General features: G+C 34.2%; 1 protein-coding gene across 5 annotated transcripts in view; it reads left to right on the top strand.

Annotated features, from left to right (window-relative positions):
* CDK8 (cyclin dependent kinase 8) overlaps positions 1–23,619 on the top strand; it is a 136,369-nt gene that overhangs the window by 83,620 nt on the left and 29,130 nt on the right. For all 5 annotated transcript variants that reach the window (XM_037741699.1, XM_017537530.2, XM_017537529.2 and 2 more), the window contains one exon: positions 3,122–3,262. Coding sequence is in view for 4 of the 5 variants with exons in the window: in XM_017537530.2 (XP_017393019.1) it covers positions 3,122–3,262 (141 nt within the window). In the remaining variant the exon portion in view is untranslated. The remainder of the gene's footprint in view (positions 1–3,121; positions 3,263–23,619) is intronic.

Here is a 23,619-nt window from a genome sequence, read left to right as displayed (position 1 = left end):
CAAGTTTAGACCTTTGAGAAAATAATATATATAATATATATATATGTATTTTTTGAGACAAAGTGTCACTCTATCACCCAGGCTGGAGTGCAGTGACGCTATCTCTGCTTACGCCCGTTAATTTTTATATTATTAGTAGAGATAGGGTTTCGCCATGTTGGCCTGGCTGGTCTCGAACTCCTGATATCAGGTGATTTGCCTACCTTGGCCTCCCAAAATGCTGGGATTGCAAGCATAAGCCACTGAGCCCAGCCAGTTTATTAGTTTATCTAATGCAATGCAGAAAATGATGCTCTGTTGAAAAAAAATTATTGTAAAATAAGAAATTTATCTTGTCTAAGTAGCCGAAATACAAACACCAGCTTCAGTATTTTGCAGTTTACTAAGCAGATTATTTTTTAAATTGGTATTTGAGTTACTTTGAGGTAACTATAAAATTTGCTCTTTTATTCAGTATAACGTTTATGTTTTTAAAAAATCTGAAACATTACCTTATGGATAAGACTTTCTGGGATACATATATCAGAAACATATTCACAAAATTTACCTTCTTATCAATCTGTAGAAAGAACATCTATCTGTTAATACAGATTATAATTTAAGAAACAAGTAAACCAAACCTCTCACATTACCTTGTGTTAATTAATTATTACTTTACTCCTGTGAACTGCTTTTAAATGATATTTAATAATATCTTTAAACATATATTGATTTGCATACTAATCTGTATTTACTGAATTGGCATGGCCATGCTTTTATTACATATACATGAAATTTTCTCTCTCTCTTTTATGAAACTCTTTCCAAGGTTCATGCTGGTTATTTTTTCTTCTTTTTTTAAATCTCTGGGTCTAATATTCTGTTCTTTTACTTTAAAAGAAATCTAATCAAATCAACCCTATTAAATCAGGGTGGCCAGTATTAAATTGAATGCTTACCATACTGAGCCTCATAAGAAATAAAGTCATATAATTTAAACTTAAGGCATTTTCCAGGATGGTTATAAACAGATTTGTGATAAACCACAGTAGAACATAGTATATAGTCTAATGTTTCACTCAATATGACTTCTGGCTGCTGGTTTGTAATATTTAATTTTACATGTTGGTTCAATGATTATACTTTAGCAAATTATATTGCACGTAATATTGTACAGTGCATATATATAGTTCATTAGCTTTATCATCATCTTAATATTTAAGCCAAATAAATATTTTTAATGTTCATTTTCATAAAAAACAAATGATAATTTAGCCTACTGAAACCCACTCCTTTATCTATTTTAATTGGAATGTTGAAGTGGATTGGTAGGGGTTAAGCAGCAGAGGGTAACAAGGCAGCTGCAATAAACATAGTTGTTTTTAAAAATCACTTAGGCACTGGTGAGATTTCATGGTATGTATACTTTGCATTTGTTATGTAGCCCTGGAATATAAAGAAAATGACAGTAGGAAGTTCCCCCACTGTAGTTTCTTGTCATTTTAAAACATTGATTAAAAAAAAGAAAAGCCACTTGTAATACTTTTGAAGAAATATGTATGAAATTGATTAATTACCTTACCTCTCCTACGTATTTGTTCCTTTCATTCTTACTCTGGCAGGGTTTTAATATTTTTTTAAGGTGCTCTGTCTTTACCTATTTTTATTAAGCTTGGAGAGAGCCAAAGAATCTTCTCTTAAAGAGAGCAGACTTTATTGTCACATCATATTTTAGGACAGGTGACAAAACAGTCTATTAAATTGTTGTAGCTCTGTTTTTTTTGTCTGCTATTAAATACCTTGAAAAAAAGGCTGAGGAGAAAATTAAAGTAGATTAATGCCGATAATTTAGATTAATCATGCTACATATGTGCAAACTGCTACACTTTACCTTCTCATAGATATTTGCTATATATTTTTACCTTTACTCAGTCATTATTAGTTATTCCTTATTTGTGTCATATTCTATATATCATAAGAAAATAGCAAGTGAAAATGTTAACTTATAATGTTAAATATGTCTTATTTTTATTATGTTTACTAATTTCAAGAGTATGCTTAATATTTACTTACAAATATTGGCCAAGGGCCTGCTCTGTGCAATGTTAGGTGTCAGGGATATGCACAGTGGTGTGCAAGGCATAGTTGACTGCAGCCGAGTTACAGATTTTCCTGCAATTTAAGAGTGAATCTAATTAAGATAATGAGCCCTATTAAGAGCATTTGAAAGTTAAAAAAAATTGTACACTTATTTATAAAGTGATTTTTCTGAGTATAAAATTGTGCTTTGTTTTGCTGGATGTCCAACAACATTATACATAGAAAGCTTCGATGTATGGTGCAAGGCAGTTTTTTTTTTCCTCAGAATCTTTTATGTTTCTGCATTTTTCCATTGTGAGCTGGTTTATCATTTCTTTGTGCTTGCGTGTATTTTATTGAAACATCTCCCCACTTGCTTTCTTTATAACCTATGTCATAAATAGGTTCCGGTTCTATGCCATGTCAACCAGCCAGAAGTATCTCTTGAACTTTGTTCTATTTTTTTTTCCATTTTGTCTACCAGATAAATAGGGATCAAGTATACCCTGAAAGTAATTGATTTTTAATTATGTTTTAAAAATGAAAACACAGGCTAGGTTCAGAGGCTCACACCTGTAATCCCAGCATTTTGGGAGGCTAAGGCAGGCAAATCACAAGGTCAGGAGTTTGAGACCATCCTGGCCAACATTGTGAAACCCCATCTCTACTAAAAATACAAAAAAAATTAGCCGCCTGTAATCCCAGCTACTTGGGAGGCTGAGGCAGAAGAATTGCTTGAACCCAGGAGGAAGAGATTGCAGTGAGCTGACATGATGCCACTGTACTCCAGCCTGGTGACAGAGTGAGACTCCATCTAAATAAATACATACGTACACAATATTTCCCAATTCCCTATTGTGATAATTTATTTCCTGAAATGCTATCATATGCTTAGGAAATGGACTTTTAGCCTCAGTTATTAGGGAATTTTAAAGTTATTTATGTTATTCAGCAGAATATGAAACTATTTTACCGAGTGTTTCTTTTTATGTTAGGAAAATACTATACATCAAATTATTTTCCTTTTTTTTAAGCTTCTGGTGATATTTTTTCTTTCTTTCAGCATATAATCAAGTTTCACAGAGCTTCTAAAGCAAACAAGAAGCCAGTTCAGTTACCTCGGGGAATGGTGAAGTCACTATTATATCAGATCCTAGATGGTATTCACTACCTGCATGCTAACTGGGTGTTGCACAGAGATTTGGTAAGTTGCTGTGGAGTTGGTTTAGACTAGAAAGATGCATTACAGTTGGATACTTTTCTAGTTGTCTGCAGATACCAGTGCTATATGTAGGCTTGCAAATATTATAGAGGTAGCGAGAATGGCTACATTCTCAAAACATGGCCTAGTAGGGTGTTTTTATATAATGCATTCTGCTTCTCTGATGTACACTAGATGGTATTTATTTTGAAGTGTAAGAAGACACATTTGTTTCCCTAAGCTTCTGTTTGCTTTTAAGTTCATAAATAAAGCATTGGCTTGCTTTACATTGATTATTAGATGGTTCAGGTACCCATCTTTCAAATTCTTTAGTTTCTGAAGGAAAGATTCATTTACCAAATATGTACATTTTAAAATGTGAACACCTTCCTGCCAACTGAAAATTAAGTTTTAAAGTTTTGATGTTTATAGTGTTTGAACAATAGCTACATATGATACTAATATATGTAGTAATATGATATTAACTCTCAAGAACATTGTTCAGAAGCTATATAGCAGGATATATAACAGGATGTAAAATAATACAGCTGCTGTGGAAAGCACTGTGGCAGTTCCTTAAAAAATTAAAAATAAGATTACCATATGATCCAGCAATTCCTCTTTTGGGTATATACCCAAAATAACTCAAAGCAGAGTCTCAAGTAGGGATTTGTATATTCATGTTCATAGCAGCATTATTCACAGTAGCTTGCCAAAAGGTAGAAACAACCCAAGTGTCCATCAGTGAGTGGGTAAACAAAATGGGGTATGTACATACAGTAGAATATTATTCAATCTTAGGAAGGAAATTCTCAGCCTGGGCAACATAGTGAAATCCCATCTCCACAGAAGTAAAAATTAGCTGGGTGTGGTAACATGCACCTATGGTCCTAGCTTCTTAGGAGGCTGTGTGGGAGGGTCACTTGAGCCCAGGAGTTTGAGACTGCAGTGAGCTGTGATTGTGCCCCTGCACTCCAGCCTGGGCAACAGAGTAAGACCCTGTCTGTAAAATAATAATTAAAAAAAAATTCTTTTGGGGAAGGAAATGTTGACATATGTATAAGGATGAACCTTGAGTACATTATACTAAGTGAAATAAGCTAGTCACAAAATGATAAGTACCATATGATTCCACTTTCTTGAGGTACCTGAGTAGTCAGATTCATGGAGACAGAAAGCCAGAGCTGGGAGGAGGGGCAAGTACCAGGCATTATTGTTTAATGGATACAGAGCTTCAGTTTTACAGAAGGAAAAGAGTTTGGAGATATATGGTGGTTGCACATTATGAATGTATTTAATACTGAACTATACACTGAAAATGACTGATACATTTTATGTTATGCGTGTTTTACCACAGTAAAAGGAATTGGGAGAAAATGTGTTTAGGCGATTTGTAATAAGGAAAAGTTTGGTCTGTTAACCTGACTGGATTCAGTTTGGTGATTTTCCTTAGCCCAGTCAAATAACAAGACATGATGCATCGAAGTTGTATTGATACTGTTTGTATAGAAGCCCAGGTTTGATTTGGCAATGGTATCTGAACTGATATCTGAAAAACTAGTCCTCCTTTCTAGATAGGGTTAAAACACATTGGGAAGGGCATGAGTAGGTTTTCACTACTGAAGCCCGTGTTGTAACCATTTTGAGAGCATCTAGACAAGTTCACTAACTGCAGATATCTGGTCTCTTTCTTTTTTTTTTTTTTTTTGAGATGGAGTCTTTACTCTGTTGCCCAAGCTGGAGTGCAATGACATGATCTCAGCTCACTGCAACCTCCACTTCCCAAGTTCAAGTGATTCTCCTGCCTCAGCCTCCCAAGTAGCTGGGACTACAAGGCATGCATCACCACACCCGGCCAATTTTTGTATTTTTAGTAGAGACGGGGTTTCCATGTTGGTCAGACTGGTCTCAAACTCCTGACCTCAAGTGATCCACCCACTGTGGCCTCCCAGAGTGCTGGGATTACAGGCATAAACCATTGCATCCGGCCTGGCCTCTCTCAGTAGAACTGATTTCAGTAAAACTTCAAACTGTTTTTTATAAAATTTAAAAAAGATAGGAATGCTTTTCTCATTCCGTTTGTGAAATAAATTTCAGTCAGTTAATGTTTCTTTTACTGGGAAGAATTCTGTGATGAATGAAAAAAGTTGAGGCAAAGCATGATGGCTCATGCCTGTAATCCCAGCACTTTAGGAGGCCAATGTAGGAGGATTGTTTGAGGCCAGAAGTTAGACACCAGCCTGGGCAACATAGTGAGACCCTGTCTCTACAAAAAGAAAATTGAAACACACTGTCAAATATGCTGGTATTTGTGAATCTAAGTGGAGACCGATACTGTAGTCCAGCTAAATTCTACTTTTCTTTCCCTGTCTTACTCCTTAAGCTTATTTTCCAGCCAGCCCAGAGGGTGCCCTGCCTGCCTGAATCCCCTCTTCCCTTCATCTTCATAGCTTGAAATTAAAGCTCTCTCTAGTCACCCTAGCTGAAAATGAGAATGTTTACATCTAAAATCCTGTTACAGCTACTTTGAACCACCCATGGGGCACTTACTAGTTTTGGTAATATGGTAATCTATTTGATTATAATTTCCTGAGGGCAAAGACTGTGGATTACTCTGTGTTTGTATCCCTCCTGGTGCCTAACAAAATACACAATTTGTGTATTTAATATTGCATATGTTTGTTGAATGAATGAACTGGTTTACTTGTAACAGAAACAGAGTGGCTCCCAAGGTTTTTCTGATTTTATCTAATGCTTATCCATATCTGCAGACATATGCATATCCTTTTGCTTTTCTTTTTACTACCCTTTTATCTCTACTATGATTTAATGCAGTGAAACGCTGCACAAAAGCTTCTCCCATCCATACTGCATTTTAAATCCTTTAGCTGCTTTCCTCTTACTACTCAAAAGGACTAAGCTCTTACTAGTCAGTTCAAAGATTGTTCAACTAATGATAGTGACCTATTGATCTCTTTTATTGCCTTCTTCTATGCAGTATTTTTATTTCACCCAATGAAACCTATTTGCTGATCCTTTTTCTATTTGTTCTCATATTCTCTTCATGTCACTTATTTTTCCCAATTTTTTTCTTTAATCTTAAGGTTGGAACATTACTATCTTAGTTCATAGACATCCCTCCTTTTATTCAAAAACATCTTAAGGTTCCTTCTGAGTAAATTATTTAATTACAAATAAGATGGCAATGCCTACCTTTTTCTAAACATACCAACTGTTTGGAACATGAAACTTTTATATTTCACTTTTACACTGCATTTAACTGAACAGTCTGTTACTTGTCATAATATATTTATGGATGCCCCTTGACTTACAATGGGGTTACATCTCAATAAACTCCTCATAAGTTGAAAGTATTGTAAGTCTGAAATGCATTTAATACACCTAACCTACCAAACATCAGAGATTAGCTTAGCGTATCTTAAACATGCTCAGAACACTTTACTCAGCCTACAGTTCAGCAAAATCATCTAACACAAAGTCTACTTTATAATCAAGTGTTCAGTATCTCATGTAATTTATTGAATACTGTCCTGAAAATGAAAAACAGAATGGTTGTATGGGTACTGGAAGTTTACTGAATGCATATTGCTCTCACATCATCTTAAAAGACAAAAAATTACAAGTCACACCATTGTAACTTGGAGACCATCTCTAATTTCTAGCTCATATAGTTGCTTGTTTTGGTGCTGCTTTCATTTTTTTAAGTAATTTCCTTTTGTTTTGAGTCAGGGTCTCACAGTGTTGCCCAGGCTGTCTTGAACTCCTGGGCTCAAGAGATCCTCCTGCCTTGGCCTCCCAAAGTGTTGGGATTACAGGCCTGAGCCACCATGCACAGCACTTAGGTAAATTAATTTTCTAATGCACTTACTATTGGCTGTCTTTTTTTGCGTTTTGTTGAAAGTATTCATAAAGCTGTATTAGACCATAGGAATGATTTATATTTAAGTCAACATCTAAGTATTAAAGACTTGGTTTTGATGTATTTTCTAAGAAAATTAAGTGAAAATAGAATAGTAGTTATATGACCGGCTCAGTAGCCATTAGTTTTTGTAAAGCATATGTATTAGAGTTCTCCAGAGAAACAGAATCAGTAAGATAGATAGGTAGAATCAGTAGGATGGATGGATGGATGGTTGGATGGATGGATGGACGGACAGACAAGATGGATAGATGGCTAAAAGGGCATTTACTAGAGGAATTGGCTTATGCAAATATTAAGGCTGAGAAGTCCCATGATATGCCATCTGCCAGCTGAAGAAACGGGAAAGCTGGTAGCATGACTCAGTCTAAGTCCAGAGGCGTGTGAACTAGGGAGCTGATGGCATAACTCTCAGTCTGAGGCCAAAGGCTTAAGAAGCTGGGGGCTGCTGGTACAAGTCCCAGAGTCCAAAGGCCAGGGAATGGAGAGTTGTGATTTCCAAGGGCAGGAGAAGAAAGGTATCTCAGCTCCAGAGGAAAGAGAATTTGCCTTTCCTTTGCCTTTTTGTTCCATCTGGACCCTCACCTAATAAAATGGTGTCCATCCATGTACGTTGCTTGACGGTGAATCTTTCCACTTCAGTCTGCTGTTTCACATGCCAGCCTCTTTCGGAAACACCTTCACAGAAATACCCAGAAATAATGCTTTACCAGCTACCTGGGTATTATTTATCAAGTTGACACCTAAAATCAACCATCACAATGTATATCAAATTCTCATATGGTCATTAATGTTTTCTGTGTTTTTAATACCTGATATCCAAAATTTCATTTTAATAGTTGCCTTAATGGTTTTATCTTAGTGGTAGTTAACTTGGAACTAGTAGGCACACAGTGTATATTATAGTCATGTTTTGCTAAATGACACATGATGTTAAGTGAGATATACTATAACCTTTCACTGTAGTTTGGGTTTTTTCAAGCTGAATTACAGGGTTGTATAGAAATGTGGAGTATTTGAGCTATTGCAGCCATCTGCTAGTTGGCCACTCCTGCCCTTAACTAATTCAAAATAGTGTTTTTCAATGTCATAGTAAAACTTTCTAGATAATCTCTAGATAATTCCTTTGGGAGTGTTTCCGTTGAGATGTGCTGTGCTGGGATTACAGGCACAAACCACCTGGCCCAGCCTGATATATTATTACTTTTTAAATCTGATAGTGCTGCTGTCCTGCAGTCTATTTTAATTATACTGGGTAATTTGGAATCACTTAGTGGGTCTTCTTATGTCCTTGTGAAGGATATGTTGGTTTCCTAGCAACTGTTAAATAAGGTTACAATCTTGGAGTGAGCCATTGACTCAAACTCATTTTCATAGGCACACTTTATCAAGGCATCTTATTGTGTATTGATGATAACATGATGAATTATTAAAGCATTTTGGATCTGATTCTTTTTATTTGAGTGTCAAAGTAAAAAAACACCTAATGTGTTTTACTTACTGATACTGTTTGCTCATAGTTATATGACATTTTTGTTTTTGTTTGAGATGCATTTTCTTATTGTCTGCTCAACTCTACTACTAGTAAGTGGAAAATCTGAGGAGTAAAGAGGCTAAATGATTTTATTATGGTTATTCAGAGGTAGCAAAGCTAGACTACCAAATTTAGGATTTTTCCTCTATGTCAGTGGTTTTTAAATTGCAGATTATAAGCCATAAACAAATCAGGAAATCACACAAAATCAGTTTTTTTTGTTGTTTTTAATGAATTGGAATATGAGAGTGCATCATATATGTTAAGGGTAATTACTGCTTCATGAAACTTTTGATTCAGTTATATATATTTGTCATTATTGTCATGTAATATTAAATGTGTCATGTAGTATTAAATTTTCCTGTTGGTTATGTTCAAAAAGGGTTGGAAGCCATTGTACTAGAAAATACTTAGTCCCAAATTATAGAACCTTAATGTTTTATGTAAACTTTTTGACATTGGTAATAAAATCATTTTGAATAGCAGTTAGAAGGGATTATATAATGGTAGTAGAATTTTGGGAAAGTTTCACTTTCTTCCTTTTTACCTTTCAAATTGTTGGAATAGTCTGTAGTTAACATACATTATTGTTACAATCAGAGGGAAACAGTGTTTTAATCTGGACCATAAATCTGAAGAAAATGTTTATTTAATGTGTTATTAAAGATCAAATGTAACGTTCAGTGTAGTTTAGCATATTTTATGTTGGTTAAAATTGACTGTTATTTTTAAAAAACATCCGTACGTATACTGTCTTTCTTTCTAAAAAGAGACATCAGTAAATTCTTTAGAAAAGAAAAACTAAGCAGAAAGGACCCTGAAATTACCCACAGACTGAAAGAGGAAGAGCAATAAAGTCATGCAACAGTGGGAAGGAGAGGAGTCTGCATTCTAGACCTCTGTTGTACATTTTCCCTTCTCTGTGCTGTAATAGCTTCCTTGAAATGAGTGCTAGGAACATATTAAGCATGTTTCTTTAAAACAGAGCTTTTTCAGAGAAAAATGCTTTTTAATTGTCGGGCTTAATTATTGCTCTTGGCTTCAGATTTGCTTCATTTGTTGGAAACTCCAAGGATTTGCTCTAATTGTAACTTATTTGTTTAATTGGGTAGCTAATAAAACACCTAAGATTGCAACCATAAAATTTAGGCTTGCAAATAAAATGTGGGTTTGGTAACAACTGATCAAGGCAAATCTAACTGAGATTTGCATTAATTTTAGTTAACATCATGACTGTCGTGCTTATTCTGAAGTATTCTTACTTAAATGACCAACTGGGCAGCATTCCTTCTGTAAACTGATTATAAACAACCCTTTTGGCTTTTGGGTACGTGCTCCATTTGCTTAATTTTAATATTGAGCATACACAATGTACTGTTTTATTATTTATAAATTAAAAAGTGGCCCATGTCATTTTATTAAATGTCACAGTTGCAAATAGCATATGTGTTTACATGGGTAGGTTACAAGTTGATAATAAAAATATGTCATTTGGTTTGCATACTACTTAGTCAAGCATCTAACCAATCAATAATGGTTATTTTAAATTATCTCATCAAGATTTTGTTTAATTAAATAGAGTTTCTCTAACATGTTTTTCTGCAATCCTGGAAATTGACTGTAAGTAAAGGGTTATCGAAGTTTTTCTCCATTCATAACATAATTGATATGATATATCATTATGTATTTTACATAATTCCTCCTGTTTTTATAAACAAAATTTACTAGCCACAGCAGTGTGTTTTCAAAAACCAGGACAGATTCAGAGACAAGAATTTTTTATATCTCTGCCTGCATCTGATATAAGCTATTACTTGATTTAATATGATATTAATGGTGACCTCTCAGTTTTTCTCTTTTGAGCTTTAGATTTTCACATTAGCAAAACAGAAATATACTCTTATCAGAATACCAAGAAATGATTTTTCCAAAGAGCGTTTCAGAATACTCTGAATTATGCTGTGAAAAAAACATAGAAATTAATATTCCAGTCTAACTTTGTAATAATAGTCAGGTTTTAGAGTTATTTTCCAGACTTCTGAAGATTTGCAAAAGTGCTTGAATCTTTAAAGATGGAATATATTAGATAAGATTTTTCTCTTAGCTAATGCTGTTATCTCAATCTGTTTTAAGTCATTGGCACCCTTGGCCACATAAAGCTTTCATTAAGTCTTTTTCAGTTTGAGGACCACATCTCTTTACTGTATACAAGTAAATGAGAAAGGGTCAAATAAGAGAACAAAAGTTAAGTCTTCTTACAAAAACAAGCACAAGCAGCGAGCCATGTTTCAAAATCAGCTCAACCCGGAAGTTCAAGATCTTATGTACATTTTTATACATGTTGTTTGACTCAACATACAGGAAATTTTTTCTTAAGATTTAATAAAATGAGAAGTTCCCTCAATACAATTAGATGTAAAATCAGTGACCATTATTGAATTAACTATTGAAAGAAATGTTTGTTTATTCAAGTCTTCTACTTCCCCAATACAACTGGATTTTACCTTCCCTTTTAATAGTGATCACTTTGTTATATGACTTATGTCTATTTTTTATTATTTAATTTATATATAATTTGCCTCCAGATTTTTATCTTACTAAAAGTATAATACTTTAAGTAGGTATGCATTTTGAAGGTTCCTAATTCTCTGTTCTCAAGTAGATGTATGAAGTTCTAAAATCAATTTCTATTCTTATTTCCAGTCTTTTCAAATCACAGACAGGCTTGTAGTTCAGGTCAGTGCCTAATTAACAAAAACATAGAAGGTGGGAAGGTAGTCTGCTAATTTTGAAAAGCTCATTAGCCTAAACATCTGTTTTTGTAAACACCTTGAACCATTTGAAATAAAGATCATTTTTTGTTTTCCCTAATTTCACAGACTAATATGCCTTAAAGTTGGAAGGCATCTTAGCAGTGACAGACTATTCCAGTCTCTTAGCTGCTGTAGTAATTCTTGGTAATATCCAGGCAGACAGCCCTCCTGACACTGCTTGAATATTTCCATCATGGCTAACTTTCTGTCCTATTAGAGTAAACTTATTGTTACACAGCTGTAATCCTTAGAAGGTAGAGTCAGAAATTTGGAATTCATAATACTCATTCTTTGGGCCCTCTCTTCCTTGATTAGTCTTCTCTTTTCCCCCCTCTGGTTAATACTAGATGGTAAAATCAAATGTTGTCTGAAAAAAACAAACAAAAAAACAAAAACAAATGTCTGAACCTTCATGCTGAAGGAGGGGCTAAGGGAAAACTAAAAATAAAAGGTAGAGCAAAGTAAAGAATAACAAAAAGAGAAATTAAGAAGAAAAATAAGAAAGGGTTGCACATGGTAGGGAATGATAGAAAATCTTGGGTTATTTATCCTTGAGTAATGTTTTCTTTATCATCATGGGCCAAAGAGGAAAAATTAAGCCCCTGTTATAGTGGGCCTGAGGTTTGTTTGAATCAGTTCCTACACTTAATTATGTTACCATGGGAAACATTTACCTCTCTGTTTCTTTTCTCATCTATAAAATGGTGGCAGACCTATTTGGTTTCTCCTTTGGGTAAAGATTGATATGAAGACTGTGGTACATAATAAATGTTCATTAAGTACATTTCACTTTTCAAGTTGTCCTGTGAATGTTAAGTACATAAGGATTAAGAGCTTTATTCGTTTTGTTTACTGCTATATCATCATTATCCATAATGTCACATGGTGGATATTGGATGCCCATAAATAACTTAATGAATGAATAAGTGGATTTTTGTCAGCTCTTTCTTCAAAACATATCTCAAATTCAGGTATAGTGAGATCTTATTGTAACTCAAATTTGAATAAAGCACAATTGGCAGTTGGTCCTTATCATCTGCCTGGCATCTTTTCTCAAAGAAGAGTCAACTGTAGTGCTTATTTTCAGGGAGAGAATCCATGACAGGAAGGGCAGATTTGGCAGGGATTCTAGAATTCCTCTAGTCTAGTGTCCCTGGATCAATCCAGTAAATCATTAGCCATCTAACAAAGAGATTTCAGAATTTTCTGCTGCCAGGAAACGGATTTGGATTACCCAGATGGGCATCAGGATTGCTAGTTGTAGAGATTCACCTTGTTCATTTCATTAATATATATTTACGCTAACCCTAGCTGGACTTCACATTTTACATAGTCTAATTTCTCAGACTCCAGTAATTGCCTCATGGCCTCACTTCTCACCGTTTCTGTCACCAGTACTCTAATCCAGGCCATTTGGATTACTACAGAAACTCCCCAGTGATTTTCCTCTCTTGTTGTCTTGTGTTTGTTTGATTTAGTAAGTACAAACAAAATGATCTCTCTAAAAAGTGAATCACATCATGTCATTCCCCTGTTTAAATTTCCTCGATAAGCTTCCCACCTGGGAGACTGATACATTCAAAGTCTTTCCTAAACATATTGTACAGTATGATGTCTTTTTACTGCAATGAAAGCTGCACCATTATTGTATGTACCACTAAGAAAGAAAACATGCAGCCAATTTCACTGTCATACCACAGAGGTTATGAGACATATCTCGCTTTCAGAAATTCTAAGATTTAAAGAGAAAAGTAAAAATTGGAATCCATGAAATGCATTTTTTTTTCTTGTCACATAATGGTTAGGACTTATTCACTAATACAGTGGCAAATAAAATGATAGAGGTGACTTATTTCTGTATTTAAGAATTCTCAAGTTTTATTGTTAGATATGACATTTGCTCTGAGGTTTTAGTTAAAGATAAGGTTAAAGATGTTCCCTTCTATGCCTGGCTGTTTGTTTCTAAATCAATAATAGATAATGCTTTTTCTGCCTCTTCTGGGATGATCATGTGGTTATTTCCTTTAATCCAATAATGTGGTAAATTACATTTATAAGGTTTTCTTTTGTTTTTAACATTGAACCCTCCTTGCAGTGGGAGGGTTGCATTGTCATGATTTTTTTTTTTTCACTCACTAGTAGATTCCCTTTGCTAATATTTTGTTTTTTTCTATTTTCACAAATCAGATTGGTCGATAATCTTCTGTTTATATATTACCTTTATCCTGTTCTGTTATCATGATTATATTAGCCTCAGAAGACGCTTTTAGTTTCTGGAATAGTTCATATGATAGAAATTATTTGTTCCTTGAAAGTTAGTAAAAGTCAGCTGGGCATGGTGACCCATGCCTGTAATCCCAGCACTTTGGGAGGCGGAGGTGGGAGGAGTGCTTGAGCCCAGGAGTTCAAGACCAGCCTGGGCAACATGGTAAAATGCCATCTCTACCAAAAAATGTGAAAATTAGCCAGGTATGGTGACACATGCCTGTGGTCTCAGCTACTTGGGAGGCTGAGGTGGGTGGATCACTGAGCCGGGAGGCTGAAGTTGTGTGAGCCAAGATCGCACCACTGCACTCCAGCCTGGGTGACAGAGTGAGACTCTGTATAAAAAAAAAAAAAAAAAGAAAGTTAGTAAAAGTTATCTGTAAAACTCTTATTCTGGTGCACTGAAGTGAGGTTGGACAATTTTTTTCTATTTTTTTAATTTTTTTTTTTTTTTTTTTTTTTTTTTTGAGACGGAGTTTTACTCATGTTACCCAGGCTGGAGTGCAATGGCGCAATCTCGACTCACCGCAACCTCCGCCTCCCGGGTTCAGGCAATTCTCCTGCCTCAGCCTCCTGAGTAGCTGGGATTACAGGCACGCACCACCATGCCCAGCTAATTTTTTGTATTTTTAGTAGAGACGGGGTTTCACCATGTTGACCAGGATGGTCTCGATCTCTTGACCTCGTGATCCACCCGCTTCGGCCTCCCAAAGTGCTGGGATTACAGGCTTGAGCCATCGCGCCTGGCCCATTTCAATTTCTTTAGTAATTGTTATGCTATTTAGATGTTCTGTAGAACCTTGGATTAAGTAAGCATTTTAAAATAAAGTACAAATTACCACAACTGGCCCTAGAAAAGGTCAATAAACAGATCAATAACTATGAAAGAAAGACATTTGTCTCAGGACTACCTCTAAGAAATATACAAAATGCAAATAGTTTCACTGTTGCTTCAGATCCTCAAACAAATGATTCTACATTATATAAATTATTCTAGAGTTGTATAAAAGAAAGAACATTTCTTTAATAACTTTATAGGAAGAAAGCATACCACTGACATAGGACCTGATCAAGGTAATGCCTACAACCCTAAACCAGTATCACCTGTATATATTTATGCACATGTCTTAAATAAAATATTAGCAAATAAGATCTGGGTGATCTTAAACTCTAAGTCAGTGAAGTGCATTTTGTGTGGATGATTCCATATTTGGAAACCTGTTAACAAAATTCATCTTATTAATATTGCTGAATGGATAACCCTGTGATTATCTTAGTAGTCATAAATATAACACAAAATTCAATATTTTGTGAAATTTAGTGTTCATTTCTGGTTGAAATTCTTAATAAAATAAGAAAAGGAAACTTCCAAGCCTCAAAAGTATATATCCCCTGTCTCATCTTATATCCCAAATCAGCAGCCTTTATATACTTCTAATGTTCTAGCACCACTGTTATTTAACAATGTTCTGGAACAGTTCTGGTTCAGAAATAAACAATCATGATAGGGGATTCATTAAGTAAAATAGGACAAATGCAATAGTGCTATCCGACTGTTAAATCAGTTTCTACATGTATACATAGAAAGAGGCCAAGAGAGCTCTTCACTGTTGAGTAAACGAAAACAGGAATCAAAAGAGCCTTGTTAAAATACTTATATTACCTGTAAGAAATAAAGGTTTAGAGAAATCTGGAGCTATGTCCAACAAAATGTTTGTAATGATCTAACTTTGTGAGGTAGGATTTCAGGTACGTTTTACTTTTCGTATACTTTTCTATGTTTTGATTTTCCGAAAGAAATGTTTATTTTTGTTTATTTTTAAAAAAGTGTTGCTTATAATTTGTTAAGCATAGACTAGAAGCTAGAAAGTGATCAGAGACAGTTAGGGGCATCTCATGCGTGGTATTGAAAGTTCATCTTGTGGACTTTATTCAGTCATGCTGAATCCCATCCCCTGAACCCCCAGCCCCAGAAGTTTTTACCTAAGAGTCACTGCAGTAGTGAGTGAATCATTGTTAACAGATTATAGTGTGAGCTGCCATCTTAATTATCACTATAATGTATTTAAGACTTTTATATGTCAAGTGTCTTGTTAAAGCCTTTCGTGTATATCAGTTACATTTAATCTGTTTGACAACACCAGGTTTTCATTATTTTTATCCACATTATATAGATGAAGAAATGGAGGTTAAGGTTACATAACTAATAGCTAATGGCATTCCTGATTTTTTCAGCCTTATTCTTAATCACCTAACCGTATTTCCTCATCTTCTGAAGAAGTCCATCATATTCCTCAATATTTAGGGGAAGGAGAAAGTTGGAGAACTAGTCTGAAGTCTCCTGTGTCTGTTGGAATATAGAAGTTACTGTCATAGTGTCAGATATAGTTTATTTCAAAAGGCTGTGACATATTTTTATTATAGCAGAAGGATTAAAGTAGTGAAAATGCAGTGAAGAACTAACAGTCTGTTCAGTTTGGCAATTGTACAAAAAGAAATAGAAATATATGTACCTTGACATTTTCTATCAGATTATGACAAAATTTAAAAAATAAAGAATGAGCGGCTGGGCACGGTGACTCACACCTGTAATGCCAGCACTTTGGGAGGCCAAGGTGGGTGGATCACCTAAGGTCAGGAATTTGAGACCAGTCTAGCCAACATAGTGAAACCCCATCTGTACTAAAAATACAAAAAAATTAACTGGGTGTGGTGGTGTGTGCCTGTAATCCCAGCTACTCAGGAGGCTGAGGCAGGAGAATCTCATGAATCCAGGAGGCAGAGGTTGCAGTCAGCTGAGATTGCACCATTGCACTCCAACCTGGGACAGCAGAAAAAAAAAATAATAATGAGCAAAAATTATAGGTTACAGTAATGTAATAGGTTATGTGGTATTCAGGGATATATAAGAGTATATTTTTCAAATAACCACTCAAAAATGTGTCTAGGAAAGTTAAAGTTCAGTGTGTATTAGAAATAAAGATATGCATGGTAAGTATTAGCAAAGGCACAAGTCTGCATTAATCTCTCAGAACACAATAATAGAAAACTAAAAACTTTATTTTCTTGTTAGCATTAATTGAAAAATGTGCTATTCAGGGTTTGAAAGTAGAGACTTTTGAGTTAAATATATGCATTCTTTGCAAATTGAAACACCCCAATATTAGAATAATGTGAAATTGTACAAATAGGCAGAATTATATAGCTTTAAACCAGTTGTTTGAAAGTCACATTAAAACAGAAAAACTTTTAGAACATATTAGAAAAAGAAATAATAATAAATCGTAAAAGCCATTTAGAAAAACACCAAGACTAACCAAAAGACCACAAATGATATAGTTAATTTAATATACATAGTTTGTGTGTGTAAATATTTATTTTAAATATTTATTTTTTAAAAGTTCAATTTTATTAGTAAAGTTATGCATTGAAATTTAGACGATGTCATTTCTCCTGTCAAATGGCAGTGCTCAGTTGTTGACAGTGCGCTGGCATTATAATGAGTAGTTAAGAGGGCAGATTCTGGACCCACACTGCCTACATTTGAACCCTAGCTCTGCTACTGATGAGCCAATATGAACTGCTAATAAGAGCTCTCTCAGTTCAGCTGAGGCCTTTCTGGCCTTGTCATCTCATCTGTAAAATTAATCTGTGTAGAGAACTTGACATATAACTGACATTCATGTCGCTCTTGTCAAACCATCACTCCCCTCTTTAAAACTCTTCAGTGAAATTTCCTTTCAAAGATAAAAGGAACATTTTTTCTGCAACTAGACCCTGCACGGTCTGGCCCCCACCTATCTTTGCACGACATTTCCTGCCAGTGTACCCCTGTGAATTATGCCATACCTACAAATGCCTTCTTGAATAAACCCAGGTGTTTAACACTTCAGAGTCTTCTTGTTTTAGCTTCTGTTTGAAAAGTTCTCCTGTCCATACCTGCTTAGGTACTACATACATAAGTAACCTTTTCCTCTGGTTACTTCCTTCTCATCCTTCAGTCCTTAAATGTCACCTCAGAGAGAACTTCCCTCACCATCCTGTACACACTAATGCCCCCATTATTCTAATTCTCTTTTTCTCTCATTGTACTAATCGTAATTGGTAGTCTTTTTACACATATTTGTTTGCATTTTCTAATATCTGCCTTCCTTATGTGATAGATACAATGTCTGTTTTATTACCCACTATGACGTGCCAAGAATGGTGCCTGATACATAACTGGCCTTTGGTATATTGAATGAATGAAGGAACACTAACTGCTGTGACATAATTACAGCCTTTCTAGAAAGCAAGAATTGTAAAGAATTTTAAAAAAATATTCCTTTTAATCTAACAATCTTTTAACAAACTTTCCTGAAGATACTATAAAGACTGGTGCAAGGAACATCACAGAATTAATGGTACAAATTATAAAATGTAAAATATTTACATGTCTAACAACTAGAGAATCATTTGATTGAGTGATTATGACACTTAGAAAAGATGAACTGTTACGTAGTTATTAAAAATTTTTTTTTGGTAAGTTTACATAATGTTTTAGTGTTACAGACAAAAGCAGACTATGAAATAGTGGAAATAAAATACAGTATAAATATATCAACAAAAGAAAGAAAATTTATCAAAAATATAGTTAAATTTGAGTAGCTAATTATATTTCCTTAATTGTATTTGAAAATTAACTTTCCCACAAAAGCATGTGTTATGTTCTGGAGGGGAAAAAAGATGTGTGTTTTTTTTTAAGTATCAGAAGTATAAAAAAAAATTCATGAATAGATTCATGCTATTATGAGAACTTGTAAGAATCCAGAAGCTATTTCACAATAAAGAAGGTCCTCGCTTGTTGTCATCAATAAGTAGGGAGAAGAATTTTCTTGCTATAAGTAAATTTTTGTTATTGTTACTTGTATATTAAACAATTGTCTAGTCCATGTGGATCATAGTATATTAAATGTTTATAAGAAAATTAGCATATTTATTCCAGCTATAGCAGGTGGTAGATTCCTAACAAAATTGACAAATATAACTAAAGATACGATAAATAGGCTGAATATAAAAGCTCTAGTTAAAATACTGTTACAGAATATGAAATTTAAATGTAAGATTTAGTAGCAAGAGAAAAGCAGTATGTTAGGAAAATGGCAAAAATAATTGAATATACCTTTACTATTTAGAATATAGAGAATCAACATGAATATGTTAGCTTAATAACAAAAGCCTGTCAATAAAACAAAACTACAGAGTAAGTCATAACATGATTACCAATGAAAGATATGCAAATTAAAATATTTATGTTACATTATATTTCAAACTAATAAAATTAGATGATGTAGATATGAGATGCACATTGCTTTTGGTGTTACAGATTGATTTTATTATAATTGATGGTGTTATTTCTATAAATGATAATGTTGAATTTATAAAATCTGTTAATATGTATCAAAAAAACCTTAAAAATGTCTATAATCTTTACCCAGCAATTTTGATTTTAGGAATTTTTGATAGATGCATACAGAAATATTTTCAAGGCAGTTTTTTTAAATTTAAGGACTTAGGAACAACCTTAATGTTTAATAGGAAATGAGCTATATAAATTATGGTAAATACATATCAGAAAAGTAATTTCGTAAAGATTCTATCAGAAGAGTAATTTCTAGATTAAAAATCTTAATGATTTAATATTAAGCGAGAAGGATACAAATAATATATTTAGTTCAGTGCCTTTTAAATTTTATGAAGAGAAAAATAGACAAAAATATTCCAAAATGTTTAAAGTGATCATTTTTAGTTCAGACATTATAGATGATTTTGTTTTCATTGTGCTTTTCTTCATCTTATGAGTTTTATCCATTGAGTATGTATTACCTCTGAAGCTTAGAAAACAAAACTCACAAAAAAAATCTCTTGAAAACCCAAAGTGTAAGTATTTTGGAGTTGATGAATAGGAAGATGGTACCCAGCTTCACTGCCTGCTCATTCTCCATGCTCACCAAAATACAGCCTACCACTCTTAACATATAGACACCCTTTTATATTGCAAATGGAAATGCAAAATGATTCAACACCTGGAGAAGTAAATTTGTTGATAACAAATCTACCTATGCATGCATCTTTCCACACAGTAATTCTGCTTTTAGGAATTTATCCTAAAGATATACCACACAGTGTAAACATACATGCACAAGATTAATTCATCCCAGCATTGTTTCTCATTACAAGATAATGGAAACCATGTAAGGATGCAAGAATATGACACTGAGTAAACTATGATATAAAATATGCATGCAGTGGAGCATCCACGGCTATAGAACAGAATGAAGATCTCTGTAAACTGATAAAATATTATTTATAGGAGATATTATTACATTAAAAATTTTTTTAAGTCCAGTTTTAGAACAATAAATCTATTAGCATGATTTGATCTGATACTTCTACTTTTGAGATTTTATTCCAAGGAAATTATATGGTGCGTGTATCAGGGCTTTGGGGATGGGCGGGGAGCGTAATTTTACAGTGGCAGTGGGAACTTCGTTAGGGTTACTGCCAAAAGTAGGGGATGGGAGTGGCATAACCAAGTGTCTGTTAACAGAAGACTATAGTTGACTCAATCTCCAATTTGCCTGGATACATTACTAAGCATCTGAAGACTTTATTTCACCCCTAGAATAAGGTTCTTGCCATTAACTTGACAAACATCTAGATTTGTCAAGGAAGTAATACTTGGGAAGATAGTACACAAAGCAAAGTTAGTTTTGTTATACTACCAAACCTATAAATTAAAATGGTTTCGAATAATAATTGGAATTAGAGTGATTTTCAGATTTGAATGTAAGCTATGTTCACTTTTTAAATAAATCGAGTTAAATTCATGATAAAGAAACGAACTATTTTGAAAGCTAAAAGGTTTAAGATACTGTCTCTGTGCCTTAATACTTCTCCTTTAAGATGAGCTTGATCTCCTTGATGTTATTCAGCCTTCTAGTCTTCAACTTAGTTATCTCTTCTTTCTTACTTGACTCATTAGAATTTGTTTAAACTATGTTATAAAATTTTACAGCTTTGTAAAAGTGCAATTAATGAATCAGATTTGAAAAAATCAATTTCCATCTATTAAAAAATATACACACAAATATTAATACGTGCACACATTCTTTATTAGAAGTTGTATTTGTGCCCAGAAATTGAAAAGTGTATTTTTTATTACCATACAGTTTTTGTACTGTGCACCCATGTTCCATTGTGAAGGAAGTAATATTGCCTGTGCTAGGCTCTGCTACAGGAAATAAATGACCTTTGTGTTATTGAAAATAGAAGGTTCTGTCCCATATTGATCTCTTAGCACTTAAACTAGCGTGCTATGCCCCAGCTGACTAAAATAGGCAGCTTAAGAATTTTGTAATTTAAAAACTCAAAACCCCATAGTACCTGAAGGGAAAAAAAAACCAAACCCTTAGATTTTAAAGATATCAACTTAAAACTAATCTGAACTGTGTTTATTATTTTAAATATTTTTGATGATATTTACCATTGGTGAAAGACCATTTTAATTTAATTTTGTCTTAATAGGAATCGGTGAAAGCAAAAGGTAAGGGTATAAGAATGGATTGGAGGAGAATATGAGTGAGTTATAAAAAGAAAATGTCATTTCTTATTAGCACTATTACTCCTCTGAAGTTAGTCCTTGTTTCATAAAATACCTTGATCTGCATTGAAGATGACAGTCAAAGAACCCGGCCTGTTCTCCATAAGTCAAAAACTAGTTAACATCCCTATGGTATTTGAATACTGCCAAAGTGTGGCACACTCTGAGTGCTCCCTTTATTCCCAACAGGCAATGCAGCCCCAGCTCTGTGGCTTTTGCATGCAGGATTTCCGTGAGTCCTGGGGCACTCTGTTCCTCAGATGCCAAGTAGTCACATCTGTGAAGCTCTCCCTTTCCTGAATTTATCTCACCCATTTAGTCTAGAGTATGACCTCTTAGAGGGCAGGAACTGTTTGTTTGTTGGCTGGTTTGTGTCTTTGTTGATCCTCACTGCATCTTAGTAAACATGTGAATGAATGTGTAGTACTTGAACTGTTTACTGTATGGGATGAAGTTAGGTGTTTTCAAGTCACATTCATGTTGTTTTTATCAGGACACAGAACTGGTTAAGAATGCTATGCTTTTTTTCAAATTTAAACAGGAATGCAAGAAACAACTTTACTAGAAGTGGGTAATTTCTCATTGAGCTTATAAGTGTTCAGTAATACTGGAGTAAACTTTAGTATTAGAGGTAGAAAATTCATAGCCTTGAAAAAAAGATGAAAAACTGTATCGTAAAGATATCTTCACCAGATTTCCAGATTTCTGTCTGTCACTTAACTTTTTAGAAGATTTAAGTAAAACAGTTGTAAAACTTACTGAATATGTCCATTTAAGACTCTGCTGCCTACTTATGAATCTCATAGGACTTTTGAAATGTGAGATATGTGTCAGTCAGTCCCTTCAGTGTGTATTGTACAGAAACATCATAGAGTAACTAAAAAGTTTGCCACCAGGCTGTGTTATTTACAAGTTTGTGGAAGTTTAATTCTGGACAAATGACAGAGAAAAGCACTGACAGTAGTTTCTTATGGATCACTGTCTTATTTTAATAGAGAGATCCATCAAGAATCAACTTTTCCTGTTGACTCAATCTTTAATTTTCCTTGATACATTAGTAAATATCTGAAGACTTCATTTCACCCCTAGAATAAAGGTCTTGCCATTAGCTTGACAGATGTGCCACCATTCTCCACTTCTGTGCCTGTGTCAGATAGCTCTGACAAATGCTGGCATTTTCTTCATCAACCCAGTCCTTGTCTTTTTCAAGATAGAGCTTTTTGAATTCTTTATTTTTCCATCAGAGTTGGCTTCTAAAATGAAACCAATTTGCTATCCTTGCTGTATGCCAAGATCATCGGTGTACTCTCCTCCAGCATGACAGATGCTGGAGAACAGAAAGCTTCTGCCAGAATGGTTGTCCCTCCACTACAAACATCTGCTTTAGGAAATATCAATGAGTGTTTTGGGAGTCCAGCAGCAGAAACAAGAAGAAAAACCTGGGAGAAATAAAACAACAATTAGAGAAGGAAACCATTGCTTCAAATATTAGTGTCTTGATTTATATCATTTTTCAGCTGGCAATCAAGGATGATCTATCATCATTTCTGTGTATGGCTTTGCTGTATTTGAAGATGTTTCCATGGTATTATAATACTTTTAAGTCATGTAGATTTCTGATTTCCATGGCAACAGATACAGTTTAATAGAGTATATGCCTCATCAGAATGTCACCAGCAAAGTTCTATATGTTCTTTTAAGGTGATTATGTTTGATGGTATATAAAAGAGCAGAGATTATTTACCAAAGTTACCTCTAATCACTTCATGTAGACCAACTACTAAAGTTTTGGCACGAGAACTTAAAAACTGCTACCAAATTCTGCTACTGATAGACAAAGAAGAAAAGGAAAGAAATACGTATCAAGAAATTAGTTTCAACATGGCATTAAGAGTATTGTTTCAACATGGCATTAAGTAATAAAACAAAAATTATTCATCAAGCCTTTTTAAGTTGTCCTTAATACTGATTAAACAAAACAGAACCCATGACAAAAGTAGTTATCATTAGGACCTTTCCTATGTTTTTCTCTTGAGATTCCCATTAGATTACAATCAGAAAAGAAGAATGTAGAGTTTGATTTGTCTACTAAATCATACTATCATTCCCTGGGGGCATATGCAGTGTTAATGGAAAGTTAACGTGAGGAGGGACCCATTATTTCTT

This window comes from Cebus imitator, unplaced genomic scaffold (assembly GCF_001604975.1).
Source record: "Cebus imitator isolate Cc_AM_T3 unplaced genomic scaffold, Cebus_imitator-1.0 Scaffold103, whole genome shotgun sequence".
Lineage (NCBI taxonomy): Eukaryota > Metazoa > Chordata > Mammalia > Primates > Cebidae > Cebus > Cebus imitator.
The sequence above is the reverse complement of the archived record's forward strand: the minus strand, read 5'-3'. Positions and strand labels throughout refer to the sequence as shown.